This window comes from Patagioenas fasciata, chromosome 23, assembly GCF_037038585.1.
Source record: "Patagioenas fasciata isolate bPatFas1 chromosome 23, bPatFas1.hap1, whole genome shotgun sequence".
NCBI classification, from domain to species: Eukaryota; Metazoa; Chordata; class Aves; order Columbiformes; family Columbidae; genus Patagioenas; species Patagioenas fasciata.
This window is the reverse complement of record NC_092542.1, coordinates 2,895,770-2,917,339: the sequence shown is the minus strand read 5'-3', so window position 1 is coordinate 2,917,339 and position 21,570 is coordinate 2,895,770. Positions and strand designations below refer to the sequence as shown.

Here is a 21,570-nt window from a genome sequence, read left to right as displayed (position 1 = left end):
CCAGAACATAAGATGCTCATAAAGTGGCAGCGTAGCAAGTTTTGATCGTGCGGTTCTTCTGGTGATCTGAAGGCTGTATTTTTTTAAGACAGTCTAGCAACTATAATGCCAAACCACCCACACTAGGAGACAACATATGGCAGCTCCTGTGAATTAACATGCGGATAAGTAGCATATCACCTTGTGTTTTTAAAAAGACTTGAGACTCAATAGCTGGGTTTGGAGATTTTGGCTATCTGGCCGTCACCCCACGACACACAAAACACAACCTGGCAGATGAGTCGTGATTTAAGAGTTAATTTTGACCATATTTTGCAATAGTTTAAAGGTGTAGGCAGATTGTTTCATACTTTCATAGGTGTGTATTGGTATATGTGTAGGCTGAGATTGAAGTAGCTGTCTACAAATAAGCTGTTTATCCTCACAGAATCCCAGAATGTCAGGGGTTGGAAGGGCCCTGGAAAGCTCCTCCAGTGCAATCCCCCCATGGAGCAGGAACACCCAGCTGAGGTTCCACAGGAAGGGGTCCAGGCGGGTTTGAATGTCTGCAGAGAAGGAGACTCCACAACCTCCCTGGGCAGCCTGGGCCAGGCTCTGCCACCCTCACCAGGAAGAAGTTTCTTCTCAAATTTAAGTGGAACCTTTTGTGTTCCAGTTTGAACCCATTGCCCCTTGTCCTATCATTGGTTGTCACCGAGAAGAGCCTGGCTCCATCCTCCTGACACTCACCCTTTAGATATCTGTAAACATTAATGAGGTCACCCCTCAGTGTCCTCTTCTCCAGCTCCAGAGCCCCAGCTCCCTCAGCCTCTTCTCACACGGGAGATGCTCCACTCAGGGCAGGGTGAGTGCGATGCTGTTTTACATCTCTTGAGTTATTTGTACATAGGACTGAATGAATTTCCATCACGCTGAGGTGACTTCATGAATTCCAAAAGGAGTTTCATTTGTTAAAGTTGTGAATAAAAGGGACACAGGAGAAATTCGTGTTGCGAACAGTCGCAAAATGTCAAGAGCAAGGCATTAAAAAATTCTGTGTTGTTTTGTCAATAAATTATGTGTTCTCCTACACAGACTTTACCTTGGCAACAGCAATATCTGATACCGCAGGCAGCTTATTCCCAGCTCAGCTCACACTTGGCTGAATACACCGATCGATTATCCGCAGCTTAACCAAACCTTCTCATTTCCTGCTGCCGCTACTGCGCTCCCTCAACCCTGCGGCCTTTGTGGGCGGCCCTGTGTGCGGAGATGAGCCACGGAGACACGGTTCTGGGAGAAAAGCTCTTGTCGATGGAAGAGTCGTTAGATAACGCTAACGAGTTGAAAGGTTGTGGGTTTTGTGTTGGTTGGGGTGAAGAGGGGAGGAACCCAAAGGGCTCCCGGCCGTCCCGAGGTGTCGTGTTTGATGATTGAACTGCATGTTGCCATCTTCACTGGTCTTATTTTCTTACTGAATACTGATGGCTTCCACTCTTGACAATGCTACTGTCAGCAAGAACTAATTATATGTTAACGTACACGCAGCTGAATTAAATAACCAAGCTGCAAAAACAATGTTCATTTGTAATAATCTCTGTATTTCCAGGCTGGGTTTTCTTTGCTTGCGAACACCTGGCCAGGTTTCTTATTTAATTACAAAGCAGCCTCCAAAGAAGATATCCCGAGAACTTGAAATTATATGTGCTGTTGCGGAGTGGGGGGAAAAATGATGCTCGTTGTATCTGTTGAGCTCCTGATTTGCAGATGGGTTCGTGTGTGTCCCCTCGGTGTGGTTGGAAAGTGGTGACAGGGAAGGGCACGGTGAGTGGGACAGTCAACCCTACGGCCGGTGATGAAACCCGAAGCGGAATTATAACAGAACGGGGTGTGTGGAGCAAGATCCTCATTTTTGGGTGGCAAAGAATGAGCGCAAGGGGTGGGTTAATTTGTAGCGTTAAAAATAACGTCCACTTGACAACTGGATTTGTAGACCCAGCGCTTCCGTGCTGCAGCGCACAAGGTGTTCGTTTTAAACGGCACAGTGACTTAAATATCTAACGTGTTATTAAAATAACACACAGAATTTGGTAGCTTAGACTTAATCATGTGAATTTCTTTAATAGAAAAATGTCCTTGTTGAAATGGTTTGAAAGGAAAGGTGTTCTTTTCCTTGTTGTCTTTTGCTGTTTGTTTCTTTGCAATAGCTCCTATTCACCGAGTCCGCCTGCCCATCTGTCATCACCAGCATTTGGTAGATTGTTTCCAAAGCTCGTTGTGATTTCACGTGGTATCTAAATAGGGCAAGTCATGAAGGATATGGCTTAAATCCCTCGGGGAGAATCTGCAGGACATCTGTGATCATTTGCACCGTTTGGTTGGTCAGAGCCCTGGGAAGAGAACGCGGCATCTCTCGCGATGTGAATTGTAACGTGTGGTAACTGTTGGAGTGTGTTGAAAATCAAATTGGCACCTTGGAGTTGTCCCAAATGCTGTGGAAATCAGTACGTTCATACTGGTAAAGAGAACCTGCAGGGTTAGTTTTTCCCTTTTAATAGCGAAGCTCATTTTTAAGTAGAGGTTGAGCAGATGTTTACGAACCGGGATGCTTTAATCCATTTATGGATTTTATCTAATTCTCGTTGAGTGTCCAAAGCAGATTCATGGAGAAAGGAACAAAAACCCAAACAGCAGCAACAGCAGAACCCCAAATGATTACTCGGCGAGCACCGCAGCAATAGACGGTGTTGTCATTTAAGGGAAGAACGGGAGTTTTGCAGCACAGGGAATATTTTTGAGCTGACAAAGACACTTTAAAGCACTTGCAATTCCTGTGATGTCTGCAAGTCTGGGTTTGGCGCGTGGCCGTCTGCAGCTTTCATGCGGAAAGGTGCAGTATAATGCTAAAGTGATATTTTCTGAACTAGGGGACACTTCTGTGCGCACATGGTTCTGAATCCATGGCCTGGCACAGGAGTTGGCGCCTCGAGCCTGTGGGTGCGTTCTACAATGGGGATGACACCCACAGTTAAAAGTCGGCTGACAAAATAGCGTGTCCAGGAATTCTTGTGCGGTGAAGGATATAAATGTGGCAGACGCTTTATATTTTTAGGGAGGTGGAGACTTCAGGTTAAACCCAACAGGGTTACGCGTGTTGGAGAGCAGGTATGGAAAATGCCTTTTTAAGATGAAGCTTTTAAGTGAATTGGACAAAAAGCAGCAATCATGGTAGAAGGGGGGCGTTTAGGGAGGAGATCAAAGATCTGTACATTGGCCGTGTTTGGCTTTTTCTATAATTTAGAATTCATTTTCATAAAATGTAGTTTTTAGAAGTTAAAAGCATAGGAAGTTAGTGTATGCCATGGATTCAAATCTATCCTTATGCACACCATTTGAGTTGATGGTTTTTATCATCGGTTTGAGTTCTAATTCAAACTTCACCTTTTCCTCTGGAGTTTTTAAAGATACGTTATTTTTATTTCTGAAGTATAATGGAAGAAAAGCCACTTTGCTTTGTTATGAAAACCCCCATCGTTTCTTCTCCGATTCATCATTGCCCTGAAAACCCCCCATGATCCAACCCCAGGCCCCCGTGATCCAGCCCCTGTGTTCTTATTGCGAACCTGATTCCAGGGCAGGAAATGTCGTTGTTCTTCATGTGCACAGGGAACCTCTGGAATAAAACACAGTGAAGGGAACAACCGGGACATCCCGGGAGTCTGAGAGCAAAGTTTCAAAATGAGAAACGAGTATTTTCCTGTCCAATTGATGTGCTCGAACCAGCAAGAAGCTCCGGGCTGTGTGTAGATGTTCTGCTTTCCTAAAGTACGGGATTTCTGAGTGATGAGGTGATGGAGATAACGCAAAACATTGTAAATACGTTAGGAAACCGGGGCGTTTGCAGTGAAAAAGCAGAAATCGGTGTCGCCTCCTAGACGCTGTCCTTTCTTTTTTCCATGCATTAGACAAGCTCGTTGTCTTTGCAGATGTGTTATTAAAAAGTAGGTTTCACATGGATTCTTGGGATGCTCCTGGCTGGTTTTGGGGTGTTTCACACTGAGGACGTGTGCTGGGGTGGATCCGTTCACAACCTTTTTTCTGGCACAATGCTGCCACTAGCAGCTTTTTAGTGGTATTACATGTGTTTTCAATCAAAAGGCTTCAAGAATTTAATGGAAATATTTTGGTGTTTATTAAGCAGAAAGGGTGGAAATTGCTGTAACAACAGAGCTGATGTGAACCCGAGAGACAATAACATTTTGTGGTCCAGTAACCTACGATTTAACTTTTAAATGTGAATGTTTCACGGGCGGTCATAGGAGGGTCTGGAGAAGTGTAGGCCAGGAAAAACAAAGGGCACTTGCAGTTGCCTCATTCCAAAGGAATGCTGGTTTCCCTTCAGGCTTTCCTCTGTTGCTTTAAGTGTTTTGAAGCGGAATTTGGAGGAATCGACTACCCAAGCTTTCAAAGATAAACTGAAGCAGACAGTCTGTAATAACTTGATCTGGAAATTCTCTTTTCAAGTGGTGTTTATGCTCGTTTCCTTCCAAGAAGGAACAAAGCGGTAGCTGGGTTCTCCAATGCAAAAGGAGCGCTTGAGGAGGGTACTTCAGTGTGAATTGTGCTGTTGGCTCTGTGAGGTACGTGAGCAGTCAGAGCTGGTAATTATGGGATTGAAGTGCAGCATCCTGTGCTTTTGTGTGGAGGAGTCTCATAAAGAACATCTATGATTATATAGGAATCCATCTGTCCTTGCGGGGGGGAAATCTGTGTTCTCTAAGAATGGTTGCATTGAATTATGTTGCCATTGGTATTCTTTGCTTCTGTGTTTGGCCATAAATACTTTATTGTCGAAACTGGCTGCGTGAGGCTGAGGATTGCAGTCCTCTTCTAATCCCTGACTCTCCTTGGGTGTAGTTTTAAGTGACTCGTATTTAGTGTTCAGATACCCAGAGGTACAACTGCATGTTGATGCAGGTTCTTGTTGCTTTTGTCTGCTTTGAAAGTCAATCATTAGCACATTGCCCTCATTTCTCTGCCATACAAATATCTTCCTCCCTTTTGGGTTTTGCTACAGGTTCCCTTCAGCATGCAGACAAATTGTATACTGTACGATGTGTCAGATGTGGTCCGAGTTCCTTTTTAGTAATGCCTTTAGACCTTCTTTTTCAGAGCAAACGGGACCACCTCCTGATGAACGTCAAATGGTACTATCGCCAGTCTGAAGTCCCCGATTCGGTCTATCAGCATCTGGTTCAGGACAGACACAACGAGAACGGTAAGCCAGGCTTTGCGCAGTAAGGCCAGCTTTACTTGTGCCCTGAATTTTACGTTTTAACAGCCCAGGAAGCAAGAACACTTTTGTACAGGGATACAAAGCAAGGGCTGTTGATGAGGACAGGTGATAGCGTTGCTTACCTGCCTTGTTTGTTCTAATGAGTGTATGTCCCATAACCAGAGCTATAATCAGATGCGTTCCAGGTATGGTTTAAATACTGTGTTATATTATATTCACGCCTTAAGAGGGAGCAGAAAGGAAAACTAGCATTGGATCCCTTGTAGGCCTTCTGAACAGTCTGCTAATACCAAACTGGCTGAAGAAATTGTCAATCTCTTCTATTTTTGGTGATTCTGCCGTAGTGTCAGGAGAACCACGTTTTTACATTCACACTACCTTGCGTGCATGAATATTCAATGTAATTAACATTGCGGTAAGTGATGTAACTGAGGGACTCGTAGCCGAGTCCCCCCCTTTTCTCCTTGCAAAACCCAAGTGTGATCTGGGGTTTAACAGAAGCACAAGAAACTTTAGTACATATTCCAGTGTCATTTATCTCTTACCTCTAGGGGAGACAGAACATTTGCTTCTATTCTAACCAGGAAATTTCCTTGAGGCAACTGTTAAAATTCTGAAGATGCTCCAAGGTGAATTGTGATGAGAAAAGTTAATGCTTGAAATATGGAACACAGCAACTTTTTGGTGCGTGACAGTACCAAGTTGAGCAGGCATCCTCCTTTTTGCAGGCGTTACCGACGTTCTGTGTGTGTAACATTTCTTGCTAAGTTATTTGAAACTTGTAATAGTGGGATTATAAGGAGTGTCCAAGAAGTGAACATTTTAATAACCTTACGGCTTTTTACGTCGCACACTTGTGCATGTGAAGAAATGTTCCTGTGTGCCATTCAAAGGTATTGTAACGAAGCCATGGGAAAGGTTGTCTTCCAGTTTTTTCTTATCACTGAGAATTTTTTGTATTTGAACACGAACATCCATATTTATCTCAAAGCCAGAGCACTAACAGTTAGCACCACCAAGATTTTACTGAAGATTCACGATTAAATGTGCAAAACAACCAAAACTTTAGCCTGGAAAGCAAAAGTCGGTGATAAATTAATTAGCAATATTGCTTTCACATAGAGACCGTTTTGGTGGATGGTAGGTAGGATGTGTCAGCCAGTACCCCTTAAATTTGTTTCTGTTCACTTGTCCTTTAGATACAGTGAGGGAGAATTCATGTATAAATAGGGGTATGATGTTATTTCTGTACATGCAGACCGTGTAGACCATCAGAGTGTTTGTCACCTTGATGCTGAGTGCGTATCTAAGAGACGGGCTCAGCCTTTGCCCCGTCCGAGCCCCGCGCCGTGGCGGTGCCGTCAGAGCACAGCTAACGCCGTGGTGCCTTTCTGTGCTTTGCATCCCCGCAGACTCGGGGCGGGAGCTGGTGATCACGGACCCGGTCATCAAGAACCGCGAGCTCTTCATCTCGGATTACGTTGACACGTACCACGCCGCCGCCCTCAGGTGAGCGTGGGGACCGGATGGGAGGTGGATGAGAAAAACCTTTTTCTGGAGCTTTTCCTGGTTTTCTATGGGCATCATTCGCACACTGCTCGGCTTTCTCCTCATCTGCAGTAATTAACTCGTGTTATCCGTTCTCATTCAAAAAGAAGCTGTAATTCTACAATATCGTTTTAATCTCGCTTAATCAGTGTTGTTTCCCATCCTTTCCAACTGAGGCTATTGCTGGTTCTCTCAGAAACATCCTACCCTTCCCTCCTCCGTGTTTGATTCACTGTTAACAATAGCGTCTGCCAGCAAAGCCAGGGTGAGTGCACTGCCCTGATTAAACTGCGCTAAAGGCTTTTGCTCTGAGGCGCTTGTCATTGTTGCAGCTGGACTAAGAGCTCCATTAAAAGCTGGCTGTGCAGACAGGAGGTGATGGACCCGTCTGCATTGCGCTCTGTTCTTTCTGCCCTTCCCTGGAGGGTGCTGCTCCCTGTACCACTGAGCTCGAACTGGGCTGAGGGGCCGCACTGTTCCTCGCAGACGTTTTCAAATACAAACAGCAAGGCATTATTTTTTGGCAGATTTTCAATGTGCCGAACACGCATGGATGTTGTCAAAATGCAAACTGAATAATCTCCCTGATAATAATGCTCAGATGGTGTTTCGCTAGAACCATCTGGAGACATTTCTTGTTCAGAGCCACTTCGCTGAAGCCACTTACTTCAAGACAAACTGTTGCAAGGGAGGGAAGAAGTCTTTGATTTACGTATTAAACTTTACAAACGTGGAAAATTCCGGTGGCTGCTTCAGCCGCCAGGATAAAATAAATATTAGCGAACAAGTTTGTCTTTGGGTTTTCCTGTGTGACATCTCCATTGGGGACCTTGTTAATGTTCCCGTACAACCCGGCATGACCGGCGCACAATCCAGTGATGCTTTGTCCTTTACCAGAAGGCAATTGAGTGAGAGTTAGAGAATCATGGGACAGTTATCCAGCCTTGCTCCTGGGAGAGCCCTATTGATTTTGTCTGAGACCAATGGGCACTTCTCTCCATCCTTCATCCCCTGCTGTGTTTTTCCTCACCTGTAGCTGTTGTTGTGTATCACAGAGCTCATCTGCCAAGGCCAAGTTCATGGTGGCTGTTGATTTGTAAGCCCTTTTTGAAGTGCTTTTGCCATAAAAAGGGCGACAAGCTTAACATTTCACCTTTCTCGTGCAGTTGATTTCAAGTACGTGGTGCTTTTAAGCCAACAAATCCAGTATTCTTGCAATCAAAATAATTATCTGTCTTGGTGTACTGCTGCCAAACCTTTCTATAATGTTAAACAAGCCCCACAGCAGCTTTTTTGTAATAGCAAACACTGTTCAGTAAATACAAGCAAAAAGAGACGCTATCTATATTAATCCTAGAAAGCTTGATATGCTGAAAAAGAGCAAAATCTAATGCTTTGTTGATTGCATTGGATCAGGTTTAAAATCAAAGCACCAGCTCTCTGGGTGTGTGGCCGCTCCTGATGTGATTTGGTTGGCGGCAGCAAGCTGCGATGCCTCGGATGGGAACGCGAGCAGATGCTGAACATGAACAGCCCACCAAACCCTTGAGGAAATGAGATGCAGTCCTCGTGCTCATCCTTAGGGATAATGACTTCATCAACAAATTATATTAAAAGTTATTAACAGTCTGTTGCAGAACAAGCTAATAAATACTCTCTTTTTTCCCCTCTTTTTAACATCACTGTTTTACTCTCATGTATGAAAATAGGAGGAGGAAACTTGTGTGTGTTTGAGCTTCATGTTGTTCGGATTGCAGTGTTGCTAAAACCAGCATAGCTTTTATTTTTTAATTGGAAGTGCTATTAAACTGAAGTCTTATTTACTTCCTAAATAAAAAGCTGAATAGTGGAATCTTGGAAGCTCCCTTAAGGATGTAAGCGGTATAGGGCTGTCAAAACTTGGGAGAACAAGGCATTTTTGGGGTTGTATTTCTAGGCCTCCTCGGAACAGAATGAATGAATGTTTGCAGAACACCATCGGAGACTTTGGAACTCGGTTTTCTTCTCTTTGCACAATGGAAAAGAATCTGCGCGGTGCCCTTACAACAGGCTTTTATTTATGAGGTTTTAGATGTTTATGAGAACACAAGGATGTGTGTGGCTTATACACACATTGCAGTGGCACTTCATTAAAAGAGCTGTTATTCAAGATGGAATTCTAATACCGTTTTCCCTCTTTCTTTCAGGGGGAAGTGTAACATCTCCCATTTCTCTGACATATTTGCTGCTAGAGAGTTTAAAGCCCGAGTGGATTCGTTTTTCTACATCCTGGGGTATAATCCAGAGACGAGGTAAGTGAAGTGATTTTAAAGGGAAGCTTGAGCACTCACCCGAGCCTGTGGGAGCAGGAGAACTACTCAAGGGAAGAAGAGTTGAAGTCAAGTAGGATGCTGACGGGGAGGCGGTTTCATCTCTGGGCAGATGATGTGCTGCTTCAAAACGGGCTTTTAGAACTGTGAAATGTTGTAAAGGTTGCAGACATTAGCAGGAACTCTTACCTGTCTCATTGGCTACATGTGCACCCCTGAAAACACTTCAAAAAATACATCTGCATCTTCTAGTAAGCAATGTTGTACCGTCATGATTTTTCACGACCAAACCCTCACTCGTATTTTTTCTTTTATTTATGTAGTTTTGGGAATATGGAGAATGCCTTACAAGTACCAGCCTTAAAGGTTTTGCAGTTTAGAGCTGTATTTCTACAAGCCCTGAGCAGGTTACTAATGCGTAGGAAGGCTCAACCAGGTCTGTGCCGACTGAGAGTTGCGTTGTGTCTTTCAATGAGGAAAACATCGTTAGCTTCAGGACCTTGATTTCTAGAGATATTGTTGAGAAAAGTGTTATTTTAAGTGGGAATTAGATAGGCATATGAATAATAAATATTTGAATTGTTAGATTGTAGATTTACTGTTTTTAATGGAGATAGGAATCTTTATGCTTCGGGGCATAGCCAACCACTGACTGCTTGCAGTTAGGAAGAAGCTACCTGTGTGGGCATATTATAATGTAATTGCCTATTTATGAGGCTTCCTGTACCTCAGTCTGAAGTGTCTTAAACCATCTATATATCTCAGATAGAGTATTGGATGAGGTAAACTCAATTAATTCAGTTTTCATTCATAGCAGGAGTTGCCAGTGTAAGTCCTGGAGGCAATCTTGCTAGTGTATGGGTGCTGAGCTCTTGCAAAACTGCACAAAATCCTGTAATATTTTAAAATAGATGTTAAATGTTGTAGTAATATTGTTAGTGTATGTTTTTGGAGTAGTCCGACAGGGAAGGTTGTTTATGAAGTGGTGTGATCCAGCTCTGATACGTTCCCAGCCTCACCATCTATTTGACTTTGTTGCTTTTTTCAGTGCGTTTTAATTTTGCGGGTGTGAATGTTAAATGAGCTATTGTATCAGCGTTCGAGCCCTGTGTTTAATGGTTATCTTATGAAATGCCGTTTATGTGAGTTGTCAGTGTGGTTTTATACCCTCTTTCTGTGTAGAAGTAGCTGTTAATTCCTCCAGCCATTAGAAAACGACTGAGCCTGAAAAGATCAATGAAATGACAAAGCATAGCACTTAGTGATCAGCTAATTACTCAGACTGCCAGCTCTCAAAGGGGAGGGTTTTCTTCACTTGGTTGCAGTTTGTTTTATTTTAATCCAACTCTTCAAGTCTGTGTTTTGTCTTGGAATAAGGGGAAGTTTAGAACTGGGTTGCCTCATTTTTGACCTGTGTGTTTGCTGCTGCTTTAAATACCTAATTCTACTTTGATTTTGCTTTTGGAAGGAAAGGTATGGTAACGTATGTTCCAGGATGACCGATCTGTTGGTGGTTTGTCTGTAAAACCAAGGCTGTGTTGAAGTTGATTGGCTTTTCTAATGAAGGCTGTTGGGAGCTTGTTGGTGTTGGGCTGGTGTTGTAGTGCAGAGTACCAACTCTTGTCTGATGCTCCTGTCTGTAAATACGCACAGATTTAGATGCTACTGAATTCTTCCTTGGAACTAGAAATAATCAGATATTATTCTACAAACAGCTTGCTTGGTCATGAATCAAAATTACTCTTTCACGACCTTGTTTTGCATTGTAGAGCAAAATAATAGCAATCAAGGCATGGGTGAATCTGCTGAATAGTTGCTTTGGGAAGACCAACATCTTGTCTGTGTTTTTATTCCATGTTTGCTTTTCCTTTATTTTTAATCTTCTGGAGCTGAGAGCTAAGTGAGTGGTGCGGTGTCTCAGAGGAGCGTTCCCAAAAGTCAAATTAAAGGTGACTTGCTCTCTGTAGTCGAATGAGAAATTGATGTCTACAACCAGAATGTGTACAGAGGCTGATGAGGACCACAGAGCTCTGGTTTTACTCTTTTCATCCATTATTTGGCTAATTTTTAGCAGTTGGAACATTTTGATTCTGTGCATATTATAATGCCTAGGGCAGGGATAGAGGATGGAACGATCATAAAGGTTTTTAAACGTATTCATCCGTACGTCTTGAATTGGAGTTCTTGTTACGCTCAGTAGAACACTGACAGTTTGTGGCGTAATTTGTTTGAATAAGACAATTCCTACGGTAAATTGTAAGTTTTGGGCTTGGTTGGTTGGGAGGTGGTTGTTTTCTTTTCTAAATGGGTTTAGCAATTTAAACTGCATTGGGGAATCCTCCTGATGGGGGGAACCAGGGCTGTTTGTGGTACCCCCGTGTGATGGGGAACAGATGGTTTCTGTCTGTCTTACTAAATTACAGCAGTCGGTTTGTGTCACTCTGTCTGATGTTCCTGGGAAGGAATTAGGGGGATGCTGAGCACCCTCGCTGTGTGTCGGTAGGAACTGTCTTGTGTTGAAGCGCCTTGCAGTTCATTCCTTTTAAACAAACAGGCAATAAACCCTCCCAAAAACTGCATTTGGATGAATGTCTGTATAGCTTCTTGGGTCATTCTTTCAGGCTGATATTATTAATACGATTTGGAATATATTATTTCTATGTGTCCATACAATTTTATCTCTGAACTGGGGGCTAGCATTAAAATCTGAGAACTTTTACTCGAGTTCATGTTGTGAACTTAAGGGCCAAAATAACCCAGAATGACAACAAATCCAGACGCCCATTTCAGCTGTAGTTGCCATCAAGACTCGATACTTTGGAATTGTTCTTAATTAGAAGCGATGGGCTGGTCAGGACTGAGCAGCATATTTGGAGTAGTTATCTTTTTCTAGACTGGTCTGGAGAGATTGGGTCAGGCTTGTTCTGAATTTGTTGTTATAACAGAAGTGAGCTGATAAAATGATATGGTGGGTTTGCCTTCCCCCCTGCTTTTTTTTAGCACTTTATAAAACTACTTTGTGTGTTTGGAAGTTTTAAATACATAGCTTAGTATTTTATAGCATAGTTGGTTGTGTTTTTCAGCTTTTCGAGTGGGTTGTTGTAAAGGAGTGAAAATTTGGGATGGTTCTGTGGCCCGATCTGATTTGCCCAGTTTGTTTCTGCCTTTTAAAAGTCAAAATTTGAGCAACTTCTTATCCTCCTCTGGGCTCACAGTAAATTGGGGCGTCTCAGGTACCCCTAAAACAGAGGCAGGAATGCTAATTAAAGCATTGTGCTGTAGAGGCAGGGGTTACCTTCATATAAATGGATAGCTGAGAATTGCATTAATGAACCGGGAGGCCAATAACCGAGGGTGATGAAGTTCAGACTGAGTCAGGTCGGGTGTTCGCAGGTGCTTGTAAAGGGCAGTGGCATTGCTGAGAACTTCTGTACATGTTCTGATCTATTGCATTATTGGCAGGTGGGATGGCAGTATTTTGTGAGCCAGCGTGCCGCTGCGTTCCCTAAGGAGCAGAAATCATACCTTGGAACGCGGAGCTTTTGTCGTTTGCATCCGTGAAAACCCTTTTAATGCCGCTTATTTAAAAGCTAATCGCCAACTAGCAAAAAAAGCCTTTAGAAGCCTTTTTATGGAACCGCAGCGTGTTTCGCTGGCGCAGAAAGCGCTGTCTGCGTTGGCCGTGCGGGATCCCCCAGCGAAGGCCCCGCTCCCGGCCGCGGAGGCTGGAGCTGCGCAGGCCGCTCCTCCGCTTCATTTTATTGACGGAAACAGCCGAAAGGGGCGAGATGAGCTGAGCCGAGATGGATGGCGATGGATGGCGCTGGGAGCCGGCGTGCGGATGAGGGAGGGTCACAGCACATGCTCAGTGCTCCCCGTCCGAGGGCGAAGTTTCTGCGTTCTGCGTGCAGGCTTAGGTCATAGCACAAGCTCAGTGGAAGCTCTCCGAGGTCTCTCAGCCTGCATGTGCCTCCATTTTGAGTTGGTAGAGTGGAAAAGGCAGAGTTTTAGCTGTTAGGTAGAGGGTTCAGGAATCCATCTAAACCCACAAGAGCCTGTCATAGTCATGGATGATCCATTCAGCCCCTGCAGGTAGGCTACATCACTCCGGCCTCCCCTGAACCATGGGGATTTTTTGCTGTTATTTGTGACTTCTGAAATGTTTATGAAATCATTTCATTACTGTTGCATGCTCCTCAGAACCTTGTAATCACCTCAGCGTTGCCGTGCAGCTGTTGGGCTGGTGCATGAGGGCACTGAGCAGGGAATCTGCTGCCTGCGGGGTGCATGGAGCAAAACATTGAAGCTGCGTGGGCTTATATTTGTATTTATTCCCCCCCCCCTCGTGTTGCAGTTTTGCTTTCAGTTGTGCTGTGTGCATGCCAACCTGACGGCAGGTCCGTCGGGAGCTGCAGAGGCGATTCTGCAGGGTGCAGCGTTGCCAAAGGGGCTGTCAGGAGGTGTTTTGGGCCTGTGACCGACTGTTGAGGTGATGCTGCAGGGAGGGTCGTGCACCAGCAGCCATTGGTTGCTCTGAGGATGCGTGGTTTTGTTTTGATGGAGGGGCGGTGATCCTGCTGATACTTCCTCAAGTATTAAGGAAAAATAAAGTAGCCAGCGTAGTTCTGCTTGCTTGTCACTCACATGCAAGTAACACACATCCAAAATGCAGCAATATTGTCTTGTGCGTTAGAAACTCGTCACACGACAGCTGCGTAAGCAGTACACACATCACCTCCTTAAATTTTAAACTGATCTGAATAAAACAGAAGACTTGAGCTCCTCGTGGTGATAGCGCGGTTACAGCTGGCTCTGACATCCTCGCGGGACGGCCGTCAGCGACTCGTGACTGCTGGACACAGATGGGTCTGAGAGCGTTTGGGTGTGTTGAATGGGAGTCAAGCTGATTCTGCAGCCTGGTGGCACTCACGGCAGCGTCTGGGCTTGTGCAGGACCGGCTGCTGTTTGCTGCGACCCTGCGGAGCTGATCTCGGCACCGTGGGGCCGGTCGCTGGGGGCCGGTCCTGCTGTAACCTGTGGGTTTGGAGGGGACAGGCTGCTTTGTGCTGCTCGGAGTGACATCTCTGAAACTTCTAGCAGCAGGTTGGCTTGTGGCCTTGCACACGCAGTAACTCACCCGTGCAGCGAGTGTTGCTGGGCTGCCTTCCTTGTCAGAACCTGAGGAATGAATGGTGAATAAGGCTGCATAATTTTGCCCATGTTAGCGCCATGTCTGTATCTATAGGCAATCTGAATTTCCTTTCCTATAGAGCATAAAAGTCACAAATGACAGAATGGTTGGGGTTGGAAAGGACCTTTGGAGATCATCTAATCCAGGTTCACCTGGAGCAGGTCGCACAGGGTCGCGTCCAGGCGGGTTTTGGGTGTTTCCAGAGAAGATCTAGAACATACAGAAGACACCAGCTTAGTGTGGGTCACTGGTCACTTTTGGCATTGGCTGAAGCAAAATCGTGCTGATGGTTATGGGGCACAATCCCCTTGAACTTCAGGCTGGCTGAATCACCTCGTAGTTGAAAGAATTGTGTCTGTAGGCCTGGGCTTTAGAAACATTCCTGTTCCTAATAAAGGAGCTACTGGAATACGTGCAGGAACATGACACTGCTGTGCGAGAATACAGGGAGGGGACACCTCATGTCCTTAACATTTGTTGGAAGTGTTGAGTTATGAGCAGAAGAGAATGCATTAAGGGGCAGGAGGGTGCCAAGCAGTCCGCTTTGTGCTGCTTTCCAGTGATAACTTGATGAAGCTTTATGGGATAAATGAACTGCCTGGTTCTACTGTCCTGCAGATCAGCTGTGATTGTGCTGAAGAAATGGTGCAAATAGTGAATATTTGCTCTGGGAAACGCAAAGGTACTGCCTGGCCAGTTTAGGAACTCTGCAGGATAAGCACTTAAAGCAGCATCATTCCATGTTGAATTCACAGAATCCCAGAATGTCAGGGGTTGGAAGGGATCTTGAAAGCTCATCCAGTCCAATCCCCCTTCCAGAGCAGGAACACCTACATATCCGTGTAAATGTTGCTTGTAAATAAGTAGTGTTTACGTTCTATTAAAATCACATGTAAATCAGATAAAAAAAACTTCATATCACGCAAAGGTTTCCACTATTTTTTTTGAACTAATGATCGAAATACGGGTGCCTTCCCTATGTGAAGGTAATCAAATATTGGAAAACAAATATTAGAGAGGTGATCAGTGAGACCTACAAGCAAAACATTGCACACAGAGGTAATTCCTATGTGGAGAGAGCGCTCCTTTGCAAGAACTTGTCTCGGAATGGCTGTATTATAATCCCGCGTTGTGAGTGGGGGACAATACTGTATATTCTCTTTTTATAAGATATAAACATGACAAAAAGTAACGTTGTGTTGGAACAGCTTTCCCGTCTGACTCAAACTTCCTTCTGCAAACAGCACGGGGGCCGGCACACGGAGTCCTGCGCTCCCCGCGGTCCCAGCAGGTCCGAGCTCGCACTGAGCACGCACGTGTTCAACGTGTTTATTCATTCCTGCTGCAGATTGAGCAACCGCTAAAAACATTCCCATATTAGTCCATTTGCCTGAAATACAGGTTTGATTTTTTCCACTCGGAATTGTTTGTATATTTTTGTTATTATAACGCACTGTTACAAGGGGTTTTAAGCTAAACTTAACTTACTGGAGGCTGGCCATTCGCAAGAACGTTTTCTGAGCGTTAAGATACTTCCAGAAAAGGGATTTCAAGATCTTGCTCTAAAAAAACTGGCCACGCAAAATTGGGTAACTCGAAGTAAAGTTTTTTAATGTAGCAAATAATTGTTGGAAAAAGCCAAGAAGCCATTGTTTAATCTGCAAATCGATATTGATCCCTAGATAATGAAAACAAAACGATGTGACTCTGTCTTCAAGCAAGAGTTGCTGCTTGTTTAGAAGGGGGAGGCGGTTCTGAGTTTTGTTTTACGGCGCATGGAATAAAAGGAGACGGAATGTCCTAGCGAATGAGTCTCTTGAATGTCGTGCCAGGCCCTTTCAGGCCCTGATAAACTATTTTTTAAGCAGCTGAAGTTGGAGCGGAGTCATTTTGTTCTCTCCAGTTCTGTCCTTTTCGAGGTGGAACAAAGTGAACCCTGCCAGATGTTTGCAGAACCGCCTCTGAGGAGCTGCTTTTTCCATCTTGGTTATTGGACCGTTTGCAAAACCAATTTCTTTTCAAAACTTTCTTTCTGAACGACTTCAGGTTTGTATTAAACTTGCAGGAATTCCAAATATCTCAGAATTGTGTCGCGCTTTCAATTGATGTAACTGATTATCTTGCCAATAATAGTGACTGTTTGGCTACATCAATGGTAAATTGTATGACTGCGATTTATAATCTGTTCTGCCTATAATATATATACATCTAATCTGGCTTTGGTTTTATTTAGTAAGCCATCAATTTTCTTGTAAATAACCCCAAATCTCCTAAGATTAGTTGTTTAGTGCTTGTTATTGCTTATTAGAAGATGAGCCCCACCAAACCCCTGCGTGTCCCAGCTTTAAGCTGTGTTTTCCCTCTTTCATCATATAAAAATGGTGACATCTCATGTTTTTGCACACTTCTTAGCCAACAGTCTGTCCTCGCCTGGCTGGTAAATGCAGAATAATGGCTTCTGCTTTAGTTGTTGAAGCTTCTCCTGCACTGCGCAGTTTGCCTTGGTGTTATTCATACCCTGTACAGGTCACCAATATACAGAATCAGCAATGATTATGCCAAGAGTGGCTTAACGAATCACATGGAATACCGTCTTATATGTGACGTTTGAGTTGTGGTGATTTGTTTTTTTAAATTTAGTGGTCTCATTAAGTTATTTTCCCATCTCCTGAGCCGCTGACCTGGGGTACCCAGCGTGTGCGTGTTCAGAAGCCGGGTTTCCTAGCGGAGATGTGCTGGGAAAGCCAGACGTGAGCTGGGTTGATGGTGAGGACGGGACAAAGACAGGACGGTGGTCCCAGAAATCTCTGAGCACCTTTGGAGAGTTTTGCTGATGTCCTGAGTTACCATCCTGGTGACCTGGGGGACTTCACTGCAGGGCAGACACTGCCTTGTGGCACTTGTTACCGCATTCCAGGCCATGGTGGCATCGCGATGCTGCCATATTTCCATGGGTAAAGGCTGCCAGTTGGGCTCCCTTTGGCATCAATGGTGCAAGTCTGGGGTGCGGCGTAGACAAGGATGTACATGAAACAGAGAGGTTCAGCTTGTTCCTGCATTGGAAATCAGGCAGGAACTGTTGGTGGCCCCTCTCCCTCTCCCTCTCCCTCTCCCTCTCCCTCTCCCTCTCCCTCTCCCTCTCCCTCTCCCTCTCCCTCTCCCTCTCCCTCTCCCTCTCCCTCTCCCTCTCCCTCTCCCTCTCCCTCTCCCTCTCCCTCTCCCTCTCCCTCTCCCTCTCCCTCTCCCTCTCCCTCTCCCTCTCCCTCTCCCTCTCCCTCTCCCTCTCCCTCTCCCTCTCCCTCTCCCTCTCCCTCTCCCTCTCCCTCTCCCTCTCCCTCTCCCTCTCCCTCTCCCTCTCCCTCTCCCTCTCCCTCTCCCTCTCCCTCTCCCTCTCCCTCTCCCTCTCCCTCTCCCTCTCCCTCTCCCTCTCCCTCTCCCTCTCCCTCTCCCTCTCCCTCTCCCTCTCCCTCTCCGCACCACCCTGTGCTGTCTGCGCTTCCTTTCTCATCCCCACCCCTGAACTGGTTTCTCCCAACCGTGCTGCTTTTGGCCTTGAACCCCAACCTCCCCTGTTGCTTCAGAATGGAAAGGACAAGGCTGGGTTGAACTGCACACCCTCCCTGTCCTCTCCGTGGTGTTCAGAACAAGCCCCTCTCGGATTAGCGGCCGCTCGTTTTGCCCTCCCCTCTGCAGAAGCTTCTTGCCTTTTTGATATTCATTCGCAGGCTTCCAGCTCCTTTCTGACCAGCCCCTGTTTACTTTGCAGAACACAACGTTGTCATGGCAACAGGTTACTTTTCAAAGGGAACATCTTGTCATTATATTTAATCCACTGCAGCTGAAGAGGACTGAAATATTAAGTTGTTGTTGCTATGGATACTGCTTTGTTACATCAGTTTCTTTTGTGTCAGATTTCATATCCAGTGTTGGGTCCTCTTTTCTCTTTCCCATAGAATAAACACAGAGTGCCGTTCCATTATTATTGTAATTGCTCTCCACCAGTGTAATTTAGCTTAAAATCTACAGTGCATTTCAGTTTCCATAGCAAGAATTTTCTTTCCATTTGCAAACCCATTCCTGGCGATGTGGAAACAGTCAAAATTATTTAACAGCTTGTATGCCCTTGCGGAGTGAGCGGCGTTGTGCCCTTTAAAAAGAATAAAGCCAAGATGTAGTGCAGAATGGAAGAGCTGCCTGCACAGCAGCTTCGCTCAGTCCAGCCCTTACCTTTTGGGCAGGGGAGGGAGCACTTTGGGGTGCGAGTATAATCAGGAGAAGGTAAATAAGTGCTGAAAAGGCACACAAATATTCCTCTGAACACTTCATTTCCCTGCAAGGAATCACGGCTGGGTAACCACATGGAGTTTCCCCAGCTCATGAACAGTGAGGAGCACAAGTCCCATCCAAAACTTTGCTTTTCTTTGTGCAATTCCAGGATGCTCCAGCATCCCGTGGTCAGTCTTGATTCTTAAATGCTTTTTTTATGGTGTATCCAATAACCTTTTTGAGTGATATTTGATGATTTGGGCTGTCCATTGTTAGTTTAGCTCAGGGCCAGCAGTTTACGGTTGTGATTTTAATTTAACTGTTTCTCAATCATTGCTGATGGGCGAGTGAGGAATCCACAGGGCAGCAGCTTCCTCAGGAAATGCTGTAGTTATTCCTGTAGTTCTTTTTCAGACTGTAGCTGTGTTCAGTATCCCAAATACCGATGCTGAGGCACAAATGCCTTTCTGGGCTGCAGTGATGTGGCTCTGGAAGAGCTGGGTGGGTGAGATTAGAGCAGAGCTCCCATGGATTCAGCTGCAGCCCTTGAGAAATGAGTGTTTCCAGTAATTAGTCCTGTGTGCCTTCTTGTTGTGATGTCCTTGGTAAAGGAAAGTGTGGAAAGGCACTCTTCAGTGCTAGCTTTATTTACTCTGTTAGTCTGCTCAAAATTTAGGAAGGAGAATAAATCCTGTCGTGTGAGATGTGTTGGTCTGGTTTATACTTGCGTACCTGTCACTTCTGTTGTCACCAGGGTCGTTCTGCTGCTACGTGATGAAGTGGTTTTTGCTTTTGCTGTATAATGCGATGTTTCAGTGACTGCAGCCAATGGTGTGAGCAGCACGGGGCCCTTCAGGGTATGATGATCACTACGTGCAGGACAGTTCAGTTGGAACTTGCAGCTTTTTGTATAAATATATGTTCAAGTAGTGGAAAAACATAAGGGCCAAGTGCATTGCACAGAAGGAAAGCCCATTTTGGATGAATTGAATGACATTCACTTCTACAAGCGTTACAGGGTGTTTTTATTGCTCTTTAGGTTTTCCATGTGTCCGTGCCGTGCTGCCTGATGTGATCTTAGCAAATGAATTAACAGCAGCAATAATAGCTTAACTTCTCAAACCAGGAGCCAGAGAATTTTGCGTGCGAGATCCGCAGCGACTTGAATGGTTTTCCATGGAATCTGCTGGGAAAAGAGGCATTAGTTTGGCCAGCTCTGGCAATGTAACGCTCTGCTCTTCAAAGATTAATACCCTGAATATTTTTATTTAAGATATTTTCTCTTTCAAAATGAAAATGACCACAAAGAGGTGTTTTTTTTTTCCCCTATTAGGAGGCTAAACAGTACCCAAGGTGAGATCAGAGTTGGACCCAGCCATCAGGTAAGGGATTTTGTTCCTGTTTTGATACCCATGGTGTGCTTTTGCCACCTGATCTGTTCAGAAGACACTTAATTAAAACTCTGTGCATTCAAATACAATTAGTTTTCTCGATTCATCATGAGTTCTTTAGAATTCCTTAACTCAGTCAGTGAGATTTTTCTGTGTCGAATGTTGATATGTGAATGATTTTTATTAGAATAATCGCTATTGGGTTAGTGCCAGAATAACGTTGAAGGAATCCGGGTAACTACTGGAAATGAAGGAGACAATCTCAGCTCTTGTTGGGCACATTCTAGAGGTAAAATGAGTGGATGCTCAGCGGGCTTTTACCAAACAGTGTCTTTAATAACCTGGAAAAATCTGGTGTTTTCCAGTTATATTGAAGGTAGATATTTTAATTTTAATTTGCGTGGTAAAGTTGTCAAGTTGCTAGTGCGTTGCCTATAACAAAGTCCTTTTTTGAGCGAAGCGGAATTCTATTAGAAGCGATGGGAAAAACGCTTTTCCTAGAACAACATCGCAAAACCAGTGGGATGGGGAAACTCAACCCAACACAGGTTTCTGTCCTGCTTCTTGTTCACTAAGTGTGCAAGTACACGTCTATGGAACCTGGGGGACATTGTGAAGGATGTTTTGCATTTAGAGGGAAAACAAAGTCCTTGGCAATTAAACACGTAGTGTTCTTCTCACCAGCCATAGTAAGAGTGCTGTAAATGATGCCTTCCAAACAACTTTCATCTCCAATTGTCATTTAATGTATTAGTCACTTGTGCTGGAGGGTATCATTTCCAGATGCATTTATGGATGGAAAAAAAGGTAGGAAGAAGGTGCATTGATTTAGAGTAGTGCGAATTTTTGCTTAATATTTGAAACTTCTGTTGTTCTTTCATTCATTCATTCGCTAACACCTGTATTTCTGACAGATGTCACTGCTGAGAGGTTATAGTCTCATCCTGTTAATTAGTATGAATGCGTATTGCAGGCCGTGGCAGGAATTCAGATTGAAGGTATTTGCCGTTTTCAGTTCTCTAGTCCAATTCGTTTTGTGGAAAGGGTAAAAGCAGCTTCCTCTGACCGCTGGGCTTTGTTAATGCTGGAGGACTGTTGGCTTGTGGTCTGGTTCGTTGTTATATTTAGTGCACAGGCACCTCAAACTGCTGCTGTATCACGGTAGCAAGTGGAGATACAAGAGAAATGTGTTATAGAATTGCAGTTTTTCCCAAAATTCCCATGCACGTGAAGGGGAGAGCAGGGCTCTGCTCAACCTTCTCTATTGGAAACTTCTGTCTCACAAATTAATGACCAGAGGTGTTGAAGAGGAAGTTGCTCTTAGGAGTAACTCTGGTAATTAAGCATGTTCCTAGGGTACATGAGGACAAATATTAATTAGTGAAAGCACTGTGGTTGCCGGAACGCACAGAAATCATTGAAATCTCATCTCGGCACAATGCTTGCTCGTTCTTTTCCAGAAGAGACATTCAATGACATCCCCATTTTCCCAGGGAAGAAGTAAAATAAAGTACAGATTAAAGAGCAGAACATGAAAGGCATCTGAACCTGTGACTTGTAATTACTGCTTATGTATAAATGTTGCCTCTC

General features: G+C 44.5%; 1 protein-coding gene across 7 annotated transcripts in view; it reads left to right on the top strand.

Annotated features, from left to right (window-relative positions):
- The window catches only part of RERE (arginine-glutamic acid dipeptide repeats), a 166,070-nt gene that overhangs the window by 75,489 nt on the left and 69,011 nt on the right, over positions 1–21,570 (top strand). For 6 of the 7 annotated variants that reach the window (XM_065854884.2, XM_065854883.2, XM_065854880.2 and 3 more), the window contains 4 exons: positions 5,152–5,257; positions 6,688–6,784; positions 9,010–9,114; positions 19,923–19,971. In XM_065854884.2, coding sequence (XP_065710956.2) covers positions 5,152–5,257; positions 6,688–6,784; positions 9,010–9,114; positions 19,923–19,971 — 357 coding nt within the window. Of the gene's footprint in view, positions 1–5,151; positions 5,258–6,687; positions 6,785–9,009; positions 9,115–12,988; positions 13,225–19,922; positions 19,972–21,570 lie in introns of those variants that run through there. The other variant, XM_065854886.2, reaches the window with a different exon arrangement.